Source organism: Aptenodytes patagonicus, chromosome 12 (assembly GCF_965638725.1).
Source record: "Aptenodytes patagonicus chromosome 12, bAptPat1.pri.cur, whole genome shotgun sequence".
Taxonomy (NCBI): Eukaryota; Metazoa; Chordata; class Aves; order Sphenisciformes; family Spheniscidae; genus Aptenodytes; species Aptenodytes patagonicus.
Window position 1 is genome coordinate 7,441,885 of NC_134960.1, and position 20,582 is coordinate 7,462,466.

At 53.1% G+C, this 20,582-nt stretch overlaps 1 protein-coding gene across 3 annotated transcripts; it reads right to left on the bottom strand.

Moving 5' to 3' along the window:
- Positions 1–13,257: 13,257 nt before the first annotated feature.
- On the bottom strand, positions 13,258–18,144 carry ATOX1 (antioxidant 1 copper chaperone). 3 transcript variants are annotated; one of them, XM_076350117.1, is made up of 4 exons: positions 18,070–18,144; positions 16,783–16,858; positions 15,285–15,429; positions 13,258–13,480 (listed from the first exon to the last, which is right to left on the bottom strand). In XM_076350117.1, the coding sequence occupies exons 1-3, from the start codon at positions 18,073–18,075 to the stop codon at positions 15,296–15,298; spliced, it is 216 nt and encodes a 71-aa protein (XP_076206232.1). In that variant the 5' UTR covers positions 18,076–18,144; the 3' UTR covers positions 13,258–13,480; positions 15,285–15,295. The 3 variants fall into 3 exon arrangements, with proteins under 3 accessions (XP_076206232.1, XP_076206234.1, XP_076206233.1); XM_076350119.1 differs by having other exon boundaries at positions 15,272–15,429; XM_076350118.1 differs by having other exon boundaries at positions 15,261–15,429.
- Positions 18,145–20,582: the final 2,438 nt, after the last annotated feature.

Sequence of the window (20,582 nt, forward strand, 5' to 3'; positions counted from 1 at the left end):
GACTCACACTAAGCAGATGCATGGCCACTGGAAGCACCATCTGCACAGGGCAGGATGAACCCAAACTGTCCTGGGAACTTGCCCGAGGGTGGCTGTCTTTGTCCTACATGGGGCAGGGACTTCTCCACGGTGGGATGAGACTCTCCCTCTGGGCTCAGCAGTAGGACTGATGCCTGGTGCAGATGGAGCAGATTGACACCTAACCAAGGTCTCTTCCAATGCCTGGACCGGGAGAGCCTGAGCCTCAGTGCTCTGCAGATGGACTGAGAGTGAGCTGGCTCAATGGGGCGATGCAGGCAAACGGGGTGCTGGCTCTGCCAGAAGCAGATGGAGAAAGCAGTGGATGTCATTGCAGATTTTCAGCTGTAAACCAGAGGCCTGCGGGGCAGGGGGTGGAAATCCAGCTGTGCATGGCTCGGTGGTGAGTCATGACCTGGGAGCAGGCTGCGGAGCCAGGAGGCAGGACATGCTTGCTGTGGGATTGCTTGCTATTTCCGTGGTGAGCGTGGGGTCTCACAGCTGTCCCCTGGGTCTCTGGCGGAAGGCACTTCCCATGCCCCATGGGAGGGATCTCTCTTCCACCTCTTTCAAACTACCCCTGCAATGATCATCTCACTCGCTTGGAAACATGTGGGGCTGCAGGCTTGGGAGAAGCCTATCTGTCCTCCCTGAAACCAAACTGAGCCCAAAGCAGCAGGGGGGAAAAAAAATTATCACCTTCCTCAGCCATGGTGCAAGCAGCTCTGTGTGCCGCAGCTACCCCATGCTGTCCTGGATGCCTCTCGTGGGCATCAGGTCTGCACATCGCAGCTGTGCCTGCCTCCAGCTACAGCCAGAGCGGGTGGTAGATATAACCCCTCTGGTTGTAGCCCCCCCACCGCGTCCCTGCGGCAGAGTCCCCACAGCGCTGCCTGGAGCCATCACATCAGGCAGCAGCAGACGGGACAGGTCTTCGGCCGCTTTGAAGCTCCCATGTGTGGTCTGGGCACATCCAGCCTGGCTGCGCTTGGTCCCAGTCCAATACCTCCAATATCCAAAGGACCTTGTTGTCTTTCCTAAAAGGACTTCTCTCTTGCTGCAGGAGACTGTTCTGTATTAATCCTGAACACGGGGATGTTGCGTGCCTGGATTACAGTCTGGTGTTTCAGCCCAACTTCTCCTTTGCTCGGGACCTTGCGTTGGAGATGTGCCTGTGACTTGCCGAAGATGCAATAAAGCTTCCAGGGGAGAAGCGCAGCAAACGCCGCTAACTCCAGGCAGTCCCACCTTGCTCCTGGTGTTTACCTAAGATGCACTTTCGAGTCCTCTTGGGCCTGACAGATGCGGCTTGGCAGCTTTTGAAGGCTATGAATAGAGCTGCTTAAGGAAATAAACAGGAATCCACCGTTGAGCCCCTGGGACGTGGGGGGGAGAGGGAAGCTCCTGGGCTGCAGTGGCAGCTCTTTTGCATGGATAAACACAGCCTAAAAGTCTCTCCTAAAACGCAGCCTTGATGGGAGTACCCAGGTGAAGCTGTGTCAGCTCCAGGACATCCAAATACCATCTGGAAAGCAGAGGCAATAACCACAGTCGAGGAAAAGATCCGAAAGGCAAATGCCAGGGTTCACAAGGCTCCCTGGGGTCAGCTACCTCTGCTTTTTTGGGTCATGAGCGTGAGGTCCTCTTAGAAAAGCTTGATTCTCAGATGAATTGGCTACATACTCCACAATTACTGATAACCAGACCCCGTTTAATTTAGTTTAATCAGCTCCACAACCTTACATCTTGGGAGTGAAAGCAGTGGTTTTCCTGGGCCATGTCTTTGCTGGGAGCCCCTTGGTGATTTGCTGGGAGCCCATTTAGGTGGCTCCCCTGCCGGGGACGCGATGCAGTGGGCAGACTGGTGAACGTCCAGTGGGGCTGAGTGGGCAGCAGGGCTTGGTATTGTCCTCAGCATAATTTGCTGGCTGCAGGAGCATGGTAGCGGAGAACATGGGCTTTAAATGATGGCTGCCTTCGCTCTAAGCTTGTGCACTGCTGGAGGCGAAGAGGAAAAGGGAAAGATGGGCTTGGGGAGGGCAAGGCACGCTGGTGACAGGGAGGCTGGGCTGCTCATTAAATTAAAGTCTGGAAAGTTTAGCAGTTCCCTGTGGAGGCTGAAGAACAGGACTTTATTGTTCTCCTATTAACCCTCATTGCTGGCAAAACCCTATCAAAATATTCTCCCCCCCTGGCCAGCCCTGTCCCGCAGTATGTGTATGGTTCGGTGCTCCCAGCACCGTCCCCGTCCCCTGCCAGCTGTACAGACCCGGCCGTCCTGCTGTTGCATAAGCCAGGAAACGCAGCTTTGCGCTGTGCAGAGGGATACCAAGAGGCCACGTCCCCTCTAGCACCGCTCATGGATGAGCTATTACGGCATCCCTGGATGGGAATTGGACCGTGCTGGAGCTGCGGGTGCATCCCAGCACAGCAGGCAGGGTGCCCGGGGTGCCTGGCATGCTCGGGCCACCCCTGGCTGAGCCTGCATGTATTTACCCTGGGAATCCGCATTTTTCAATCTATTGCTCTGACACTTTCTGCTTGAGCTGAGCTCACTTCAGAACAAGCCCCGGCTTGAGATGTACCAGACGAATGAGCCAGGCTGCCGGATGCAGGAGGCTCCATAAACAGGGTGTCCCTTAAAGGAGACAAAATGGGATTGATTTTGGCAACATACATTTGGGAGGATCCTGTACAGAGGAAAAAGCCAGCCACAGGTAGGCTCAGAAGCAAACAAAGAAGATATAGGGGAGACAGTAGGAAATGCTTTTTTGACAGCAAGGCTTTGGAGAGGGATGTCTTGGGGGACTGAGCCATCCCTGCCGTGAAGCAGCTGCGTGAAGGGCTGTTGGGACAGGATAGGTTGGGCTGGTCGGGGCAGTGCTGAGAACCGCTCGAGGATTTTAGCATCTCATGATGCTGTGATTTACAAACACAGCCACTAGAGGCCAACACCAACAGCGAAAGCTCTGACCGCCCTGCCATGTCTGCTTGCTGGCTTCCTCCAGATCGTCTCCAAGTGCACTTCTGAGTCCCTGTAAACTCCCCTGCCCAGACTGGATTTCACCCTGGGGAGTTCAGGTCCCTTAAAATCTTCCTACCTTGAGCAATTCAGATCTTTATGGCCATGCATAAATATTCTCCTTGCAAGGGCCAGTCGGAGGAATCATTTGCTTCCTCTGTCTGCAGTTTGATGGGGTTTCACTGGTCAGAGGGTAAAAGAAACCCAAGAGGACACAACCCCCTTAGTTGGATGAAAATACAGCTGCCATATGAGGACATATGCAGAAAATACCTTGTCTGTCATTGCGTCAGTGTGATGAGTTCTGGGGATCTCAATTTAGCCCTGAAACTTGTTTACTTCCCTTCAAAACCACCATCCAGTTTGGCCGAGGTTTGGCAGGAGCCGGCGTTGTTGGCAGGAGCGGCACTGAGGGCAGGAATAGCTGGGCTGTGGGAAGGCTCAGGGCTGATGCTGCACTGTGTCTGCGGGCTTGGGGCAAGGTGGGATGTGGTCAGCCCCAAAATAGCGAGGTCGTGCGGGGCCCTGAGCAAGTGCTGTGACTTTCCATCCTGTGCCTGGCCCAGAGCTGGGTCCCTCCCTCAGGACCTTCTACTAAAATTAGCAGCATCTGCCCATGCCGTATGCCCTGCGTCTGTTATCAGCAGCTGTTTAAGGAGATGGAGGAACCAGAACCACAGTTTAAAAAAACATCAGATTTTGAGAACTCCCTTTTAAGTTCCTCTTTTATGGGAAAACCTGATGGAAAAAAATTCTTCCCTGAAATGGGATCCCTGGGGAGAGGCCCCTGGACTCTTTCCTGCGTGATGCCGAGACAGCTAATGAACATTAATTGTATCAGGTATCTGCAAAGAGTAACCAGAAAATTACAGAGGTGAGACACCAGCATTGGTGATGTCACCCCCCCCAAGCCCCTTCATTTCAGACTTGCCCAAAGGTGCCCGCTGCATCCGCTCTCCTGCACTAACCTGCCTGCCCACACCACCCCGGGGAGCGAGCTCGCCCAGGATTGATTTAATGGAGTGGATTTTTAATGGCATGAATCTTCAAAAAAATTCTGTTCTTCACTTGGGGGGAAAAGGTGGGAACCGGGAAATGAGGGAGACACCAGCTTTCTTGACGAGTGGGATGGTGCAGGGAATTGTCTGGGCCTCTCTGGAGATACCCAGCTGCAAAACAGGAGGGAGACCACACTGTGCTTTGGGATTATTGATGGTCACCCAGCTAGATCCAGGCAGCTCGCGCCATACCTGCCGCGGGGTTGTTCAGCTATTTCCTTCTCTAATGCACACGGAGCCCGATGAAGCTGCGGACAGCAAGGGCGTCCCTGCAGCGGGTGAGGAAGCTTGGCTCCCACGTGTGCCCAAGGGCTCCTTTCCTGTTCCCCTCCCTCGGGTTAACTCTGAAGAGCAAAGGTCCTTGCTGCCTGAGGTGTGCCTGGACTGACACTGATGTCATCTCGCTCAAGGTTTGGCCCCCCCGTGCTGTTCTTCCTCCAAGAAATTAAAAAAAGTGGGTGCTACTGAGAGAATCTGTGCTGCTTCTGGATGGAAAGGGGGGGTGAAAAGGCTGGACGGGAAGGGACATCTTTGTCCCCGCCCCAAATCCCTCCTTCTTCAACCTTTTCCAGGGGAATCAGAAAGTGCATCCCTCCCCCGGACTTTGGTGGAGCTCTGTGGAAGAAAGGAAGGGAGAGACTAAGGGACAGCAAGATTTCCTCTCCCGGCCCCTTTTTTGGCACCTACTGATGGCCGCATCTGGAGCGTGGTCCCAGGCTGACATGTCAGGGAGCGGGCTCCAGCCGCTTGTCCCCAGCCCGGGAGCAAGCTCTGCTCTGCAAACATGGAAGGGCCCATTTCAGCGTGGGACAGGCACACTTTCCCTCCCCACTCCCCCATGTGCTGCAGGGCTGAGCCACTGCCCAGCCGGGGGAGCAGGGAGACAGTGCCAGGCATGGGGAGCAACGTCTGGCTTTGATTTTTATGCACACACACACAAACGAGTTTTCTTCTCTGGCAGCAATTGGCAGCTCCTCCGTTGGGTTTGTAAATCTGGAAATAACAGCTGGAGGTTTTCTGTGTTATCCCACTGCAGGGATGAATTTTAAAACCCTCCTGCATTGGGTTGCGTTGGGTTGGATCTATTGTTTTCCATCGCAAAGAGTGGTTCATGCCCAGCTCCCTTTGCCTCGAAGTGGCTCTTCCAGCATCTATCCCAAGTGCAGCTCTGCTGTTGGTTGGAGCTCTGGGCAGCTCACGGGGAAGGTTTGCTGGCTTCTTGCTAATGCAGCCTCTCTGCTGAGCTGCCTGGCATGCAGCTGAGCACCCACTGCTCCACTGGCATGCTGAGACCCTGTTTAGAGGAGTTGTGGACAGGCTGGCTCTGCCAGGGAGGAGGGAAGCAAGTGGACAGCAGGAGGAGCTTGGAGACACTCCAAGGTGGGGTACAGGGGCCCCACCTTTCTGGTTTTCCTCCGGACGCACCAGGAATTGTAGTTCCAGCTGTCCCCAGCAGGTTCATGGTGGAGGTGGCCCTGGGTGGCCAGTGCTAGTGGCAAAGGATGGTGATCCTTACCTGGGGGTACACATCCCTGTCTTCAGCACATGGAGCCTTGGTGAGGAGCCAACAGCTCAGCGCAGAGCCTTTAAAGAGTCAGAACTGGCCTCTTGGCTTCCTATGCTTTTGCTTTGACCATACTTTGACGTATTTTGACCTCAGGGCAGGGCAAGCTTGGAGGGCTCCTCCTGAAACTGGAAAGCTAAAAATCCCCCAGCAGTTGTAAAGCCAGCGGGGAGGACTCTGGATGGGCCACATCTCTGCTTTTTTGGCTTCTTCCTTGGCAAAGGACAGGCTGAATTAAGAAAGTAAATGGAGAGGAAACCGTGGAGGAATAAGAGCAGCACTGTGAGTCGAGGACGCTCTGGACTCAGTCCCATCCTGGTTGCCCTGGAAATTGGATGGTTCCCACCAAGCCGCCTGCTTTGCTGGCTGCTCCTGGGAAGGCACAAGCATTTAGCACTCATCAGAGGCAAGGGAAATGGGAAAGGAAAAATTAAAGGGAAATATATATGCAAATACTATACTTTTGGTGGTTTTCTCCACCAAAGGGAGACCCTAAGCTCTTTGCCCCATGCCTTTGTGGGGATGATATGAAGAACGAACCCCCACCAGCTCAGCTGAGACACAGAGGTGAAGCAAAAGCCAAAGGACCGTAGGCTCTCTTTGTAGGTCAGCGGCGCAGCACAAGCCTGCACTGTGGCTCGTCTGCCAAGCTTGGGAGAGCCAGCCCCAGGGACACCAGGGCTGCTCCCTACAACACCGTCCCAAGCAGGCAGGACCCCGGGCACCCCCCGACTGAGCCCTGCCTGCCCTCGAGACAGCCCCGTGTCCCATGCAGACTTCTGATGCAATCGGTGGGATCACCCTGACAATAGCTGTGTGGGTTGTTTTTTTTTAAAGCTGTGCACAACAGATTAAGCCAGTGGCCCCTGTTGTGATTGCTGGGCGTTGTGCACCATGCTGACGCTGTCTTCTGTGGGCCAAGCTCTGCCCACGGCTGAGCAGGAGCTTCGGAGGGGGGGAATTCATCTGAAATGGGGCAGGAGGGTAACTGGGCACAGTGGATTCCTGCTGCATTCAAGCGTCTCTTTTCATTCACAAGGGAATGAGCTGCATTTGTTTTAACATTTTCTCATCAGATGGGCTGAGATAGTCCTGCCCTGGGAATTTCATACCAGCTGGGAATTGGGAACTGTGGAGAACTCTGAAATGCTGCAGCACCTCTCTTCTGGCTGTGCCCTGCCACAGTGACAGCAGCAACCCACTGGCCTGGACTGGTGAAGAGGAAACCTGAACCCAGCTATGTAGCAGTCTTTTAGGAGGTGCTCAGGAACAGGCATGATGAGCAGGGGGACAATAGCAGGAAGGGCCAGGCTGAAGGCTCCTGCCTACGCAGACCAGTTTCCCTTGGCCCTTCCAGGTGACCTGGGACAGGTACATGTAGCAGAACAGTCACAGAGCAGATCTGCTCTCCCCAGAGCAGCCAGGGACTTTGCATCGTGTCGTGTGTATCCCACAGCCCCTCTGTGGGAGCTCCTCACTCATGACAGCTGGCTCCCTACCGGCTCCCTATCGCTGCCCCAAAAAGCCACTGCCTGCAGCAGCTGTGGGGCCGTGAACCTCAGCTCTCCGGAGTCCAATAAATTAAACCTTAGTCCGGAAGGGTCTTGGGCTGTCTTTTGCAAACAGAGGCAGCACAAAAGCTGCCTTTCTCCCTCTCGTTTGACTTTGTTTTCTCTCCCTCCCCATCTGCTTTTAGCCAAGAGGTTGAATAGCTTCAGTATATACTGCAGGAGGCTAAAGCCAAAGGCTGGAGCACCAGGGAAGGATGCAGAACAGCAGTGCCCTGTGGCCACTGCCTTCCGGAGGGGCTGGGAACTGTTTGCTACCCTCGCTCTGTAACCCAGCCTTGATCACCTTGCTGAACCCTTGGAGAAAGCAGCTCCGAAAGAAAATATTTGTGCTCTGGCTAGCACACGTGCACATTTCCTGCTCCTGAAGTCCGTAATTAAGCCTGTTTTTTGTTTGTTTGTTTTTTTCCTATTTACGCTGCCACAGTCTTGGAGGGGGAGTCTGTCAGGTCCCCATGTGTTTTGCTGTTTTGGAAGCTGCAATGTGGAAAGCTGCCTACGATGGTCACACCAGGAATCTGCATGTATCCACAGGGGAGTGGGAACCAGCAAGTGCCTTTGGCATTGCTCTGTATGCCAGTGCAGCAAGCATCAGGACAGCTCAGGGCATGACCCATTACAGAGTGGCCTCAGCCCGGCTGTGGCCTCATGACAAGGAAGATTGGGTCTTTGTAGACCTTATTGAAAAGATGCAAGACCAGCACATTTAGTTCAGAGAGGCTGCCAGGCTTTTCGCAGCCAGTTTGGCAGCTTGAGTCCCTCCAAGGGACCACGTTATCTGCCTGTTTCATCGCGCTTGGCCTCCATCAGCAGAGATGTATGGCCACTTAGGGTGATGCTCGTGACTACGGACACCCAGCCCAGTGCAACGGGGACCTCCAGGTCCAGCTGCACGGCTCTAACTCAAAGAGCAGCTGGCCAGGGCAACGTTGCAGATGTTGACCCCAAAAGCATGGGGGTATGATCCTGCCTGCAAGTCAAACATCAGTCATGGTGCTTATCCAGCTCCCAGCTCTGCTACTGCCATGCCTGGGCTGGGAGCAGGCGGGCGAGTGACGGTGGAAGCCTAAGGCGGGTTGTTTCTTACAGCAAACATTTAAAAGCAGAATAAGACTAGAAAATCCCCATCTTTTGGTAATGAATCCCCTGTGTAACAGTCTTAACACCCAGACACGACACGCCTGTGGAATTCCTGACATTGTTGCAAACTGAACCCTGCTTTCCCACCCCGAAATTTCACAGCAATTTACCTCTCCAAGCCATCAGGGATCACTGCTTGCAGGCACCGAGGGGGATCTCCCATCACTTGTCTGCTTTCTGCAGCCTGTGGTGCTATTTTGGAAATTCTCTCATTTACTGGGTGGTTCAACTGAGTACAACTGCTCCTTTGGCTAAAATCATCCCCTGCCTGTCATCTGGTAATTAGAAAGCACCAAAAAGCCAGTGGTGCTTAAGGCGGCTCTGGAATAACCAAGGCAGCTTTTTCTTTTGTGGATAAAGGACTGGGCTTTGGAGGCTGTAGACTTTTCCACTGAAATCAGATTTTGCTTTAAAAAGCCGGGAAAGGTAACACTGGGTGAAAAATGACACCCAGAAGCACAGCAACACAAGAAGGGCAATGCCGCAAATGCAATGAGGTGGGTGAGAAAAGCAAATGCCTTCTGTTGGAAACACCGGGGGGGAAAAGCAAAGATAATTTTGAGGCAGGGGAAACAAAAGAATTTTTAAAGCCCATCCCTTCAGGTTTGCCCAGTTCTTACTGGTGCCGCAGTTAGAGGCAGTTCACGACTCTCACAGTTCAGCTGGAGCTGGGCTGAGGACCTTGTGAAGAAACCAGAAGTGAACTCCTGCTGCTGGGAGGACACCTTCATGGATGGCGATGCACCGAATTGCACCTCACCAGCCACTCGTCCTCTTCCAGCAGGTCACTGGGATGTCCTGCAGAGCCAGGGTGTCTGTGGTGCAGGAAAGTTCCTTTTCCAAGTGCCACCCTTTCCTGTTTGCATTGCAAACTGAGCATTTCCTTGTCTGAAAACAGCCTCACAGCCTCAGTGTCTGGCATATTGCTTCCTGTGGGAATTATTGTGACCACGTGTCCTGGTTTCGGCTGGGATAGAGTTAATTTTCTTCCTAGCAGCTGGCACAGTGCTGTGGTTTGGGTTTAGTATGAGAACAATGTTGATAACGCACTGATGTTTTAGTTGTTGCTAAGCAGTGCTTACACTAGTCAAGGACTTTTCAGCTTCTCATGCCCTGCCAGCGGGAAGCTGGGAGGGGGCACAGCCGGGGCAGCTGACCCAAACTGGCCAAAGGGCTATTCCATACCATACAATGTCATGCTCAGTATATCAAATGGGGGGAGTTGGCTGGGGGACGGCAACCGCTGCTCGGGGACTGGCTGGGCATCGGTCAGTGGGTGGTGAGCAACTGCATTGTGCATCACTCATTTTGTATACAACATCATTATTATTATTATTGTTGTTGTTGTTGTTGTTGTTATTATTATTTTCCCCTCCTTTTCTGTCCTGTTAAACTGTCTTTATCTCAACCCATGAATTTTACTTTTTTTTTCCCTATTCTCTCCCCCATCCCACTGCGGGGGGGAGTGAGTGAACGGCTGTGTGGTGTTTAGCTGCCTGCTGGGTTAAACCACACCACCATGTTATCTGTGCAGGCTTGTTGGGGTCTCTCTCTCCATCACGTGCAACCTGAGGGCCAATTTCAGGCCAACCTGATGAATGAAGATTTTTAAGATCTTGAAGTTGGGCAGTGGTGGAGCAAAGAGACTCTGCTTAGGTACTGACTGTCTTATCCTTTTAGAGTCTATGAATGAGTTGGTTTTTCTCCCAAAGCTTTTCCATAAGCCTCTCAGACAGCCACCCTGCAGGTCTGCTGCTCTGTTCAGACTTGACCATCCTTCCTCAACTTCCCTAGCCCAGCTGTAATCAGCCCAAACCCAGCCCATACATCCAAGCAAAGACTGTCACAGGGTGTCATTACTCAGTTCTGGCTGTGTGTTCGTGGGAGAGGTGGCCTTGTCGGAGGCACCCTGTGCTCCTGCAGAGCCACTGCTTCAGGAGTGCTGGTGTAGAGCCTCCTGAGCTTGCTGTCCTGGAGGCAGGACCAGCAGGTCATCTTCCCCAAACACCTTACCTTATTCTGAGGAAAGGAAAGCAGGCAGAAAAAGAGCATTCTGCAGATTGTCTGGCCTGCTTGAAACACGCTGTTCCCCTGATAAGCCTGCAAGGTTGACGGGGGAGCACACGCGATGCTGTCCTGCTGGGCTTTTGGTGGAGAAAACAAGCAGCAGCTTGGACGTCATCCTCCAGCCCTGCTCTAACAGGAGTTGTCCCGGTTCTTTGGTATTTTCATTAAATGTGCCTGGAGTGCTGGGGTTAGCAACCACCACAGCGCTTCCCTCCTCTCGGCTGGAGAAGAAACCCTAGCAGCTCCCTTCCCTTCTCCACAGGGCCAGGAGGAAGGAAGAGGGATGCAACGGGAGCATCTGAGCACTGGGGCCACTGAAGGAAGGCTGAAGCAGGGCCCACAGGAGCCCTTGGTGCTCTCCCAACTGCTCACTCCCATCAGAATCCTCAGGGCATGGCACCAGAGAGAGGTGGCCTATGCAGACTTGTCATCCCTCTGTCCCCTCTGCTCTGGGACACTGAGTGAGGAGCAGAACATCAAATGCCACACGTCATCAGGTATGAAAGCCCACAGACCCTGCACACACACAGTCTCCATCGGAAAGCAAATGGCAGGGACACCTCGGGGAAGCGGCTGTGGCCAGTCCCTGCCATGCTGCGCACACAGGGAAATTACAGGGGCTGTAAATGGCATTAATGGCAGGGTAGAGCACAGCAGCCTAGCGTAACGATTGCCTGCTGCGAGGGACACTTAGAGACATTTCTTAAAGCCCAGGGCAGGAAGCAGAAGGGAAAGAGTCCGCAGCCTGGACATCACTGCTCCGGTGGATGGAGAACAGCTCCAGGCAGGTTTTGCGAAGGGTCGCTCCTCTCCCCTCTGGGCAGCGTGTATTCCCACCACACTCTGCAGCCAGCTTGGGGTGACCACAGCTCGCCACTGCACCTGATTTCTACCCAAAGCTGCAAAGTCCTTTTTGCAGCAGTCAAGAGCTTAAAGGAGTGTCCAGCCCCTCCACCCGCACTGAATGGCAGAGGGAAGGCCTGGGAGACTGCGGCCCTGCAGATGGGTGCTGAAACTTCAGCTATCTGCATGAACCTCCTGGCTGGTTGTGGGTAGAGATAAGCAGGCTTTAACCAAAACAGACGGTTCAGCAGAGCAGGGAGAGGGGAGCAGAGCAGCTCGAGGAGCACAGATAGCATAAGCTGCAGCCCAGACATCAAGGACGAGCAGCCTTGTTTACAGCAAGACAGACTGGGAGTTATCCTCTGTGGGCACAACATTGCTGGTCCCGCCTGCCAGTTTGGCAGAGAGCAAGCGCCACAAGGACTGCTGGCTCCGAGGCCAGCTGTGCTACCACGTGCCATCTAGCTCCACGCCAAATCGACAGCACGCGTCCTCCCCCAGCCCACGGCCACCAGAGCAGAGCCACTGGGCAACCAGCTGCTGGTGGATGCACTGGCCATGCCTAGGAGGAAGCTGAAAGCAATAAATAATAACTAACACTGGCAAACACCAGCTCAGACCAGCAAGGTGGGGGCTAGGGAAAGGGATTCACTCGCTCACCCGGGACCCCGGAGGTGTCATGCCGTGCATCTGAGTGCACTGGCACAAAGCAGAAATAGGTTGCAGTTCTGGGCCTTGGCTCTGGAAACTTCCTGCCGCCGGGAGATTTTAATGCAAGAAAATAATGCAGTGATGTTAGACTTCTATCCTTTAGCTTCCCTTAAATTAGAAGTAATAAAAAGTGTCTGCAACATGTTCCTTGAAGTGTCTCCAGCCCCTGCAAGTGCATCTACAGCAATTAATTGTGCTTTAGATCAATGGTAAAGAAGGACTTGGAAGTATTAAACCTCTCTAGGAAAGAATAAATTGCAACTATGTCAAAAGTAATCTCAATGTACAAGTATGACAAATCTCTTAAATATAGAGTAACCTCCTCCTTCAAACTTTAGTTGGTTTTCCTCCCTGTAGAACAAGTCACATGTGACTGGTAGGTATGGGAGACATCCCCCAGATGAAACAAGAGACAGCAGACTGGGACGGACACATACAATCTTTTCACTGGGCTGAAAACCTGAATTAAATGGATGGGAGCTGGGCAAATCAACAGTACAGCCTGTAACTCTGGCCACTGGGCTGAGAAATAAGAGACCTTGGAGAGATTCCCACACCCCTCTCCTTCCTCCATCCCTTCTGCATTTCTCATCAGCACAGACATTCTCCTACTGTGTCTGCGGGTGCGTGCAGCACCTGGGGATCCTGCCCAGCATTGGGGCCCCATGATGCTATTACCTATTTGGTTGAAATTTTGTAGGTTGGCAGGGAAGGGGGCAAGAGGAACACTTGGTAGGGGAAGGGACTGATCCAGGTGTCTTGAGCTGGCCCCAGGATCCGGAATGACTCCTCACATTTATATGGTCATGCAGTGCCCTAAAAAGCACTGTACTAAACCTAGGCTGAGTCCGTGTTTCCTGTTCCTACTTGCAGTTTGGTTGGCCTGTGAGCTCAATCATGTTGCTGGGGTCCAGTGACTTCTGCCTCGTGGCCCCATCTAGCTCAAAAGGACACTTGGTTATCCTTGATTTACAGGGGCTGCAAAAGTCCCTTCTTCCCAGCACTTGCATCCCAAATGGAAAGTTTGTCTGTTCTGTGATGGAAAGACATCTGCCAAGACACAGATTCCCTGAATCTAAGTGACAGTCAAGCTCAGTTCTCCTGAGACGTGTCCCTCAGGCAGAGGTTGCAGTCAACTTCTAAAGGTAGGTGCAATTTCCTGGGAGACCTGTCTTGCGTGTAATGGCTAGTTTCCCATCCTTAAGAGCCATCTCTTCTACAGAAAACCACTTAAAGCAGTACAAAGACACACAGGACGCACAGACATGCACTGAAAGATAGAAGCAGCACCTCGATTTACTGCGGGACTAGAAACAGCATATAACCTCCTCCTCTAGATTTCTCCACTTTTAAAGCCCAAGACGCAGCTGTCTTCTGCCAGCCCTCTGCTTTCCGACATCTGGCAGGGTAGTAAAGGTCAAACGACAGAGCAAGTTGGGAGATATACAAACAGTTAAGCCATCTTTTTGCTGAAGTCATGTTTGAGTTCCTGCAAAATAAATAAATAAGTAAGTAAATAAATAAATAAATGGAAAAAATACCAAGGCACAGAAGAGCTACTGTTATACAAAGATGCCCTCTGCCGGTCACAAGCCAAAGGAAAGCCATCCACCTGAGCTCTATGCCAGTGATTTGCAACTTCCCTCCCTCCCTCCCTCCTTTTATAGATGAACCCCTAAAAATATTCCCTATGGAGGGAAATGTGCTGTAATACTTAAATTTAGTGTTTTTTTCCCATGACAGCTGAAGTGATCTAGCAGCAAACTACTAGCAAGGGCAGTCCAGCCTCCCCTCTCCTTTGTTTCAGACCTTACGATCCTTGGGTAAGTCAAATAGCTTCAGTTAAAATCCAATAGGGAAACAAAAGCATCGAGAGAAATGTTCTGCCAGGTCAGCCAGCTGAACTGACTCCCTAGCTGCCTTGATAGAATATAAGGAAAGTGGTGAGAACACAGGGCCACGGAAAAAAGTGACACATCCACATTATTTGAGACTGGCTTTGCCGTAATGGTTAACTTTTGCAGGCATTTGAAACATTGTCCACAAGACCCCGCAAGTTGAAAACAGCTCTTGCAGTCAATACTGACTAAGAGCTGAAAACTATTGGAGGCACTAATCAATTCAGAGCATGTTTCTCTCTCTGCTTTAAATAGCAATGTTATTTGATTAAAGCTATGATTTTAAACAATTTCTAAGAAGTATTGAGAGCTTGCTCAAATGACACAAATTGCAGATTTTAAATGTTCTGTTAGGTCAGTCTATTGAAACAATGCAGATCTATTGCACACACACATCAGTATCAGCTCAACTCTTTCTTGTATCAGTTTAATTCCTGCTGGTGTAAATCCCTGATTTAATTTACTGACTGGGAATTAAATCAGCATGAACTGGTTTCAATGCATCTGTGCTGGGTATTTGTGATGATCAAACCAGACCAGTTTAGAACAACGTCACTGGATTAGAAAGCTCCACTGACAGAAACAAGCTCTTAAGAGATGCAATATAATAATCTTGGACACTAAAGAACAGTACATGCAGTGAGTGGGCAGCCCTCTCCTCCCACTTCATTCTTTTCCACTCAAATTGAACCCTGTCTGCAAAAACATTTCACAGTCAGGAAAGAGTTTTGTACATGTCCTCATAGTGTTGGGACTTTAGGAAAATCGACAGGCTGCAACAATCAGGCTGTCTTTGGGATAGATGTCCCGTTGGTCAGGGGTTGTGTGCACCTGGAGCTATTCTGAAACCCAACATTTTATGTCCATGAGGATAGCATGGTGCTGCTTTTTTTCCATCCTCCAGTTTAGTGGAGGATTAACGGCGATATCAACAGAATCAGATGTTGGAGGTCCTTGTGCTAACAACCAACTGCCTGCATCACGTACCCACAGGGGTCTTTGTGTCCCATCACCCTCCCTGGTATTGTTGGGGGCCACCACTCTCTCTGGTCAGCTGGTGAATGTCTTTGGGATTTGTTTTCATACATGATATGCTCTGGCAAACTCTAGGTTCACCTGGGAATGGCACAGAGGCTGTGTTCTACCTCTCCACTACAACCATGGCTGGGATCACATGGGCTTTGCAGAGCAGCTAAAGGGTCCCACACAGAAATGGTGCTGGCTGTATGTGGTCCTGCTGCTTCTCTGATATGAGGGGTTTGCTGAAGCTAGACCTGCAGGTCTTTCCTACTTTGTGCTTCCCAGGAAGCAGCCTGTTTTACGGGGAGAGCTGGAACAAGCTCAGACCTCTCTCTTCAGCATTTCATTCACCTGGTATATACCTAGCCTACTCACACCAGGCAAGGCTACTGCACGGTCTTCTCCCCAAGGTAGGAAGCGTTCTTTCCAGTCTTCTTTAGGGTTTCCAATAGGGTGTCAACATTGTGCTCCGAGTCGATGCACACCTTCTTGTTGGGCAGGTCAATATCAAACTGGACACCTACAAGGAAAGGAAAAAAATTTTGTACGGCTAGAAGCAGCCAAATGGTGTGAGCACGGGGAAAGCTCACCTTCATACATTTGTGCTCCCAAGGCCATCAGTCAAATGTACGTGTGCCTCCTGCCAGCAAACCCTGATACCACCACCAGCCAGCAAAACCAACCTGGTGTCCTGCCAGCAACAGTACGAAGGAAGCCAGATCTCCTATAGATCTGCATCGGGCACCACAGTTTCTCAACTGCTTTAATCTGTTCACCTCACCTTGGATTAACACAATCACTCACACAATAACCAGAATGAGCTGAGCTTAAACCAACCACTGTAATCTCCAACCAGCTCAACCTGTGCTGTGGTTTAGCATGGATAGGCACTAACGAGGGAGTTAGTGTAGGGGTTAGGACAGGGTCAGGACAGGTTTCCTCAGTGGTGCTACTAGCTAACAGCTGTAAGTAGGAGGAGGGAAAAGACATTTTCCCATGTGGATTTCCCAGTGGCTAGTAAGGGTGAGCCACTCTCAGCCCAGTGAAAGGAACTGGATATGAAGTCTCTATCCAGCCACGTGTTTTCACAAAACTTTTAGGTATGTATCAGCTTTGAGAGCTCTGCCACATCGTCACATGAGGCTGATAATGGCCAGCATGTTGAAGAGTGATGGAGGTGCTGAAAACCACACACAAAGGCAGTGGGATCACCACAGCCTGGTAACAGGGTCTCGGAAGAAGTTGCAAGGCCTTCGCCTTGGTGACTGAAAGCTGTTCTCACTCGGTGAGGACAGGGGAGCAGGATGCCATGTCCTCACAGCCGGTGAGTGCAGGCTAGATCCTTCTCTCTTAGTAAAGCATAAAGGAGGCATGGGTTATAATTTTCCAGGTGGTATTAAAAACAGGCTATGCAGGCAACCACCAAACGCTCTGCTCAGCAGCTCTTCACGGTGACTGCTGATGACACATCTAGGGAAGCACCACAGATACCCCAGGCCTCCTTGGGAACAACGCCTGGCAGGATATTCACCTCCCTTCCTTCTGGCAGCCTGAGCAGAGGTCTACCAGTGTCGTTCCTAGGGGGTTCAGGATGAGGCCCTGGTGATTCAGAGACACCTGCAGCCATGGCAGCTCCTCCCTCCCTTGACATTTCTCCAAGGGTCACACAAGTCCTGCTAAGAACCAGCAACTCGTTACTGACTAAGCAGCAGGCTCGGAGCAGAGCGGGGAGCAGAGGTTTCCAATCAGCCACTTTCAGCTTTTACCCAGAGCGCTACCCTTGCAAGACGGAAGATCCCAGGGCACTGACATCCTGCCCCGGAGCTGGCGTTGCTTCGGCGAGCTGGCTGTCACACACCCAGCACTGACTCACCTCCCAGCCTGTGCAGGACACGGGTGACCGCATTGGAGCAGCCTTCACAGGTCATGTCCACAAAGAACTCGTGTTTCTGAAAAGAGGCAGATGGGGGGGTCAGGGAGGATGCAGCCGGCAGCACACCACGAGCACTTGTCCTCCACACTTGCCTTTTTCCTCGGGGAGGTGGGTTCAAATCCTCCCCAACCAAAAGGTCCATACATGCCACTAAAGGATCCTCAGCAAACCCGAGAGCTCTCGCCTTGTGCTGTCCCTCACAGCGTAACAGGGGCCTTTGGAGACTGTCTGGCCCCTACTCAGAGCAGGGCCACCTTCAGGGCCAGCGCAGGTTGCCATCTCTGTGGGCCTCTGCTGGACTGACTCCACTTGCCCTGGGGAGCCCAGGAGAAGCAAGTCTCCTGCCTCCAGCTACCCACTGTCCTGATTTCGTCTGCAAAGTTTTCGGTGCTTGCCCATCCTATTCTTCTTGTGTCTACAAGGCCTCTGGTCCCCAACATAATAAACTCCTAAAAATATTAACAAAACTGAAACTTAAGGAACATTAATGCTGTTTTTTCATCCCTTTACTCCACCAGGGCCCCAGTGTTATCTTCACTCCTTGTGAGAGATACTGGGTTGAGATAAACATGCTTGCCTGTAACACTAATCATCGCGTTCACCCTTTGGCACCAGACGGATCCTAATTTCCTTTTCTTGCACATGCTTTTTACTTTCCTTAAAAAAGAAAAGTAAAGCTGTTTTTTATTTGTTACTCGCAACCCATATTTCTTTCTATTCAAAACCACCCTTTGCCCCCCACCACTGAGAGGCTAAAACCCTCACAGGCACAATTCACCCGGGAAAGGGGTTCGGGAACGGCTGTTCCCATTAGGATCTTTCGGAGCCAGTAGCATTTTCTTGATTTTTATTTTACAAATGCCCTGCGTGCTCTGGGGGCCGGTGTGCGGGAAGGAGGAATCCGGACGGGGGGGGAGGGGTCCCAGCGCAGCCCCCCACCGCCGGGGCCGTCCTGTGCGCCCAAGCCCCGGTGGCTGGGGGAGCCCCGCCGGCTCCTCCCGGTGCCCGGGCCCAGGCAGCGCCCTCCCTGCCCCGCCGTCTCCGCTGGCTCTGGGCCCAGCCCCACCACGTCCCCCGGCCCCACACAGGCCCCTCCCGGCCCCACACGGCCCCCGGCCTGCCCCGATGCCCGACCCAGCCGGGCCCGCGCCGGGGCCCAGGCGCTGTGCGGGGGGCCTGCCGAGGGCCGCGATGGGGCCGCCCGCGCCCCCCGGACCCGGCACCCACCGGCATGGCGGAGCGCGGCGGCGGCGGCGGCGGCTCTCGGCGCGGAGGAAGGGGCGGGCCGCGCCCGGCTCCCGAGGGCCGAGGCCGGGCCCTGAGCGCCGGCCCCGCACAGCGCCCCCGGGGCCGCAGAGAGTCCGGCGGCCCCGCGCAGCCCCCGGCCCGGGCAGCCCCACACGGGCCCCGGCCCTGGCAGCCCCACACCGGCCCCGGCCCCACACGGGTCCCAGCCCCACGGGGAGCCGGGCTTGCCCCTTCCCGTACACAAGGGCAGCGGCGAGGCAGACGCCGCCCAGCCTCCCCGGGCAGGCAGGACCCCGGCCCCTCTCGGTAACCTCGCGCGGGCAGAACCACTGCGGCCGCCTTCGTCTCTAACCCCATAGCTCCACCGAAGACGGCATTTCAGAAGGTTTTGCAAAGTCCCCCGTGGGCCAGGAACCGGGATCAGCTGCAGAGAAGCCCAGGGAGGGCAGCGAGGTCGGGGACAGCTGCACGGAGAAGGTTTCAGCACACCAGGGGTTTGGGGGCTGGGGGCTTTTGTTTGCGCTGACATGAGCTGGCTTAGGCCGTGGGATGCAGGCGCTCAGACACTCTTTGGCCTGTTCTTCACACTGACCAAATTGCTTTTGGTAGCCTTTTGGGGAGGGCGATTTGACTCTTAGGAGTATTTGTTGCTGAAACACAGCCCCACTTCTCACGGTTATGCTTCTCTTCCCATTTTTCTGATACTAAAATGCTGCCTCACTCCTCGTGAGGAGGTGCACTGGGGCTGTGGCTAGACCAATGCCGTCCAGGTTTGGATGAAGCCCGAGGTGGGAGTAAGGCTGAGGCCATCGGAAGGCATGAGATGCCAGACAGTGTTAAGGAGAAAGCGGTGGAGAAAGTTTGTACCTGGTGTGGATCCCTAACAGCTGCCGGCACCCTGCCTGGTGCTCTGCCTGCCTGCTTTGCAGGCTAATGATGGGCACAGAGACAAAGTGTCTGCGGGAGGGAGGTGGGAAGAGTCGTAAAGATGGGGCAGGAGGCGTGAGGGTTGGCTGGGCTGCTTCAGAAAGCTTGTTCCTCTCTGTCTTTTGAGGTTTTGAGATTTACTGGCTTAGGAGAGCTCTGGTAGACTGGATTATTGAATGAGGGAGGTTTGGGGGGGGTCTCTACTTCAGAGTAGGTTGAGAGAAAGGATGCTGGTCCCTGAAGATGTTTCTGTGTCTGCTTTGGGGTGGTTTGTTGGTTTGTTGTTTTTTTTTTTCCTGGCTGTTTGGCCCTTTGAAGGAGAATGGGCTCCTTTCTTAAAAACTCTGGTCAAGGTGGAGGAGGCTGTGGTGGGGACCGGGAGCAGCTCGGGTGCTTTGGCAGGCTGTGGGTAACCAGGAAAGGAGACGGTGCAGTACATCAGGGCTGAGAAGAGCTGGCAGAGCTGTGTGTGGGGTGATACTCCCTGAGCACGTGCTGGGCTTCAGTATCTTCCTGTTAAGAAGCCTAACCTGTAGCAGGAAAAATAACCGAGGTGTTTCTGGTTATTTGCTACCACATCTCTGGAGCCGCACCTTGGGATATCAGCTGGCCTTGGCTAACCCTTCCCCTTGCGCTGAGTTGATACCGAACAGGCCGAGCCCCTGCCGGGAAGGCTGAGCCGAAGATGATGTGAATGCCTTTCCTAGCGAGCTTGCGTTGCACGGGGGGAGCGAGGGCATTCGTTTTAGTGTGCGCAGGACCCTGTTGTTGCACTGACCTTTTTGTAAAAGAGGAATTACCTGTCCCCCTATTGCTCTGGGGAGAGATGCCTGGGGTCCCCCTGGCAGAGTTTATTTTGGACAGCTGTTGTGCTGGGTCACTGGTCTCATGTTTAAGTTTTGCAAAAGTCTGCGCTACCGATTTATGAACTGGCAGATTGCAATGTGGCTTAGTCTATAAATAGCTGGGGTGTGTGGGGGGAAAGGATATTAATGCTGAGCATGGCCCCATGCCAGTCCACTGACTGTATCTCTAGCTGCAAGGCATAGCAGGGAGGGTTTTAGGCAGCGTTTAGGGATATGGCAGCGGGGAGGAAGTCACTTTTACAGGGTGAAATATATCTCTGATTGCTTCATGTCATACATTTGGGATGGGATATGACACAAACAAATGGAAAGCTATGGCCTTCTGGGAGCTGGACGGCTCAGGCCGACTGTCTGCTTCCTTTCCCTCCTGCTCTCCTCGGGCTCCCTGGACCAGCACCTGCTGGTGAGGAAGGATCTGTGAACTCCGAGGCCTTTCTCCTCCTTTGCAGGACTACTTGGGCCTTGCAGGGTGGGTTAGAAAATTTCCCTGCTTGGCTTGTCTTTCCTCTGGGCTAGATGATCCATCTGCCTGCTTTGCTCGGAAGTTGTGACGGAGAAGTAGCTGCAGGGGTCTCCCGGCTCTGCCTGGGGTCTCCTGGGGACGGGCAGGGGAAGCCAGCCCGTGTTTCTCTAGCCTGGAGATGGTGACCGCTGCTTTCCGCCTGGTGCGAGCGCCTGGGCCCGTTTCTGGTGGAGGTG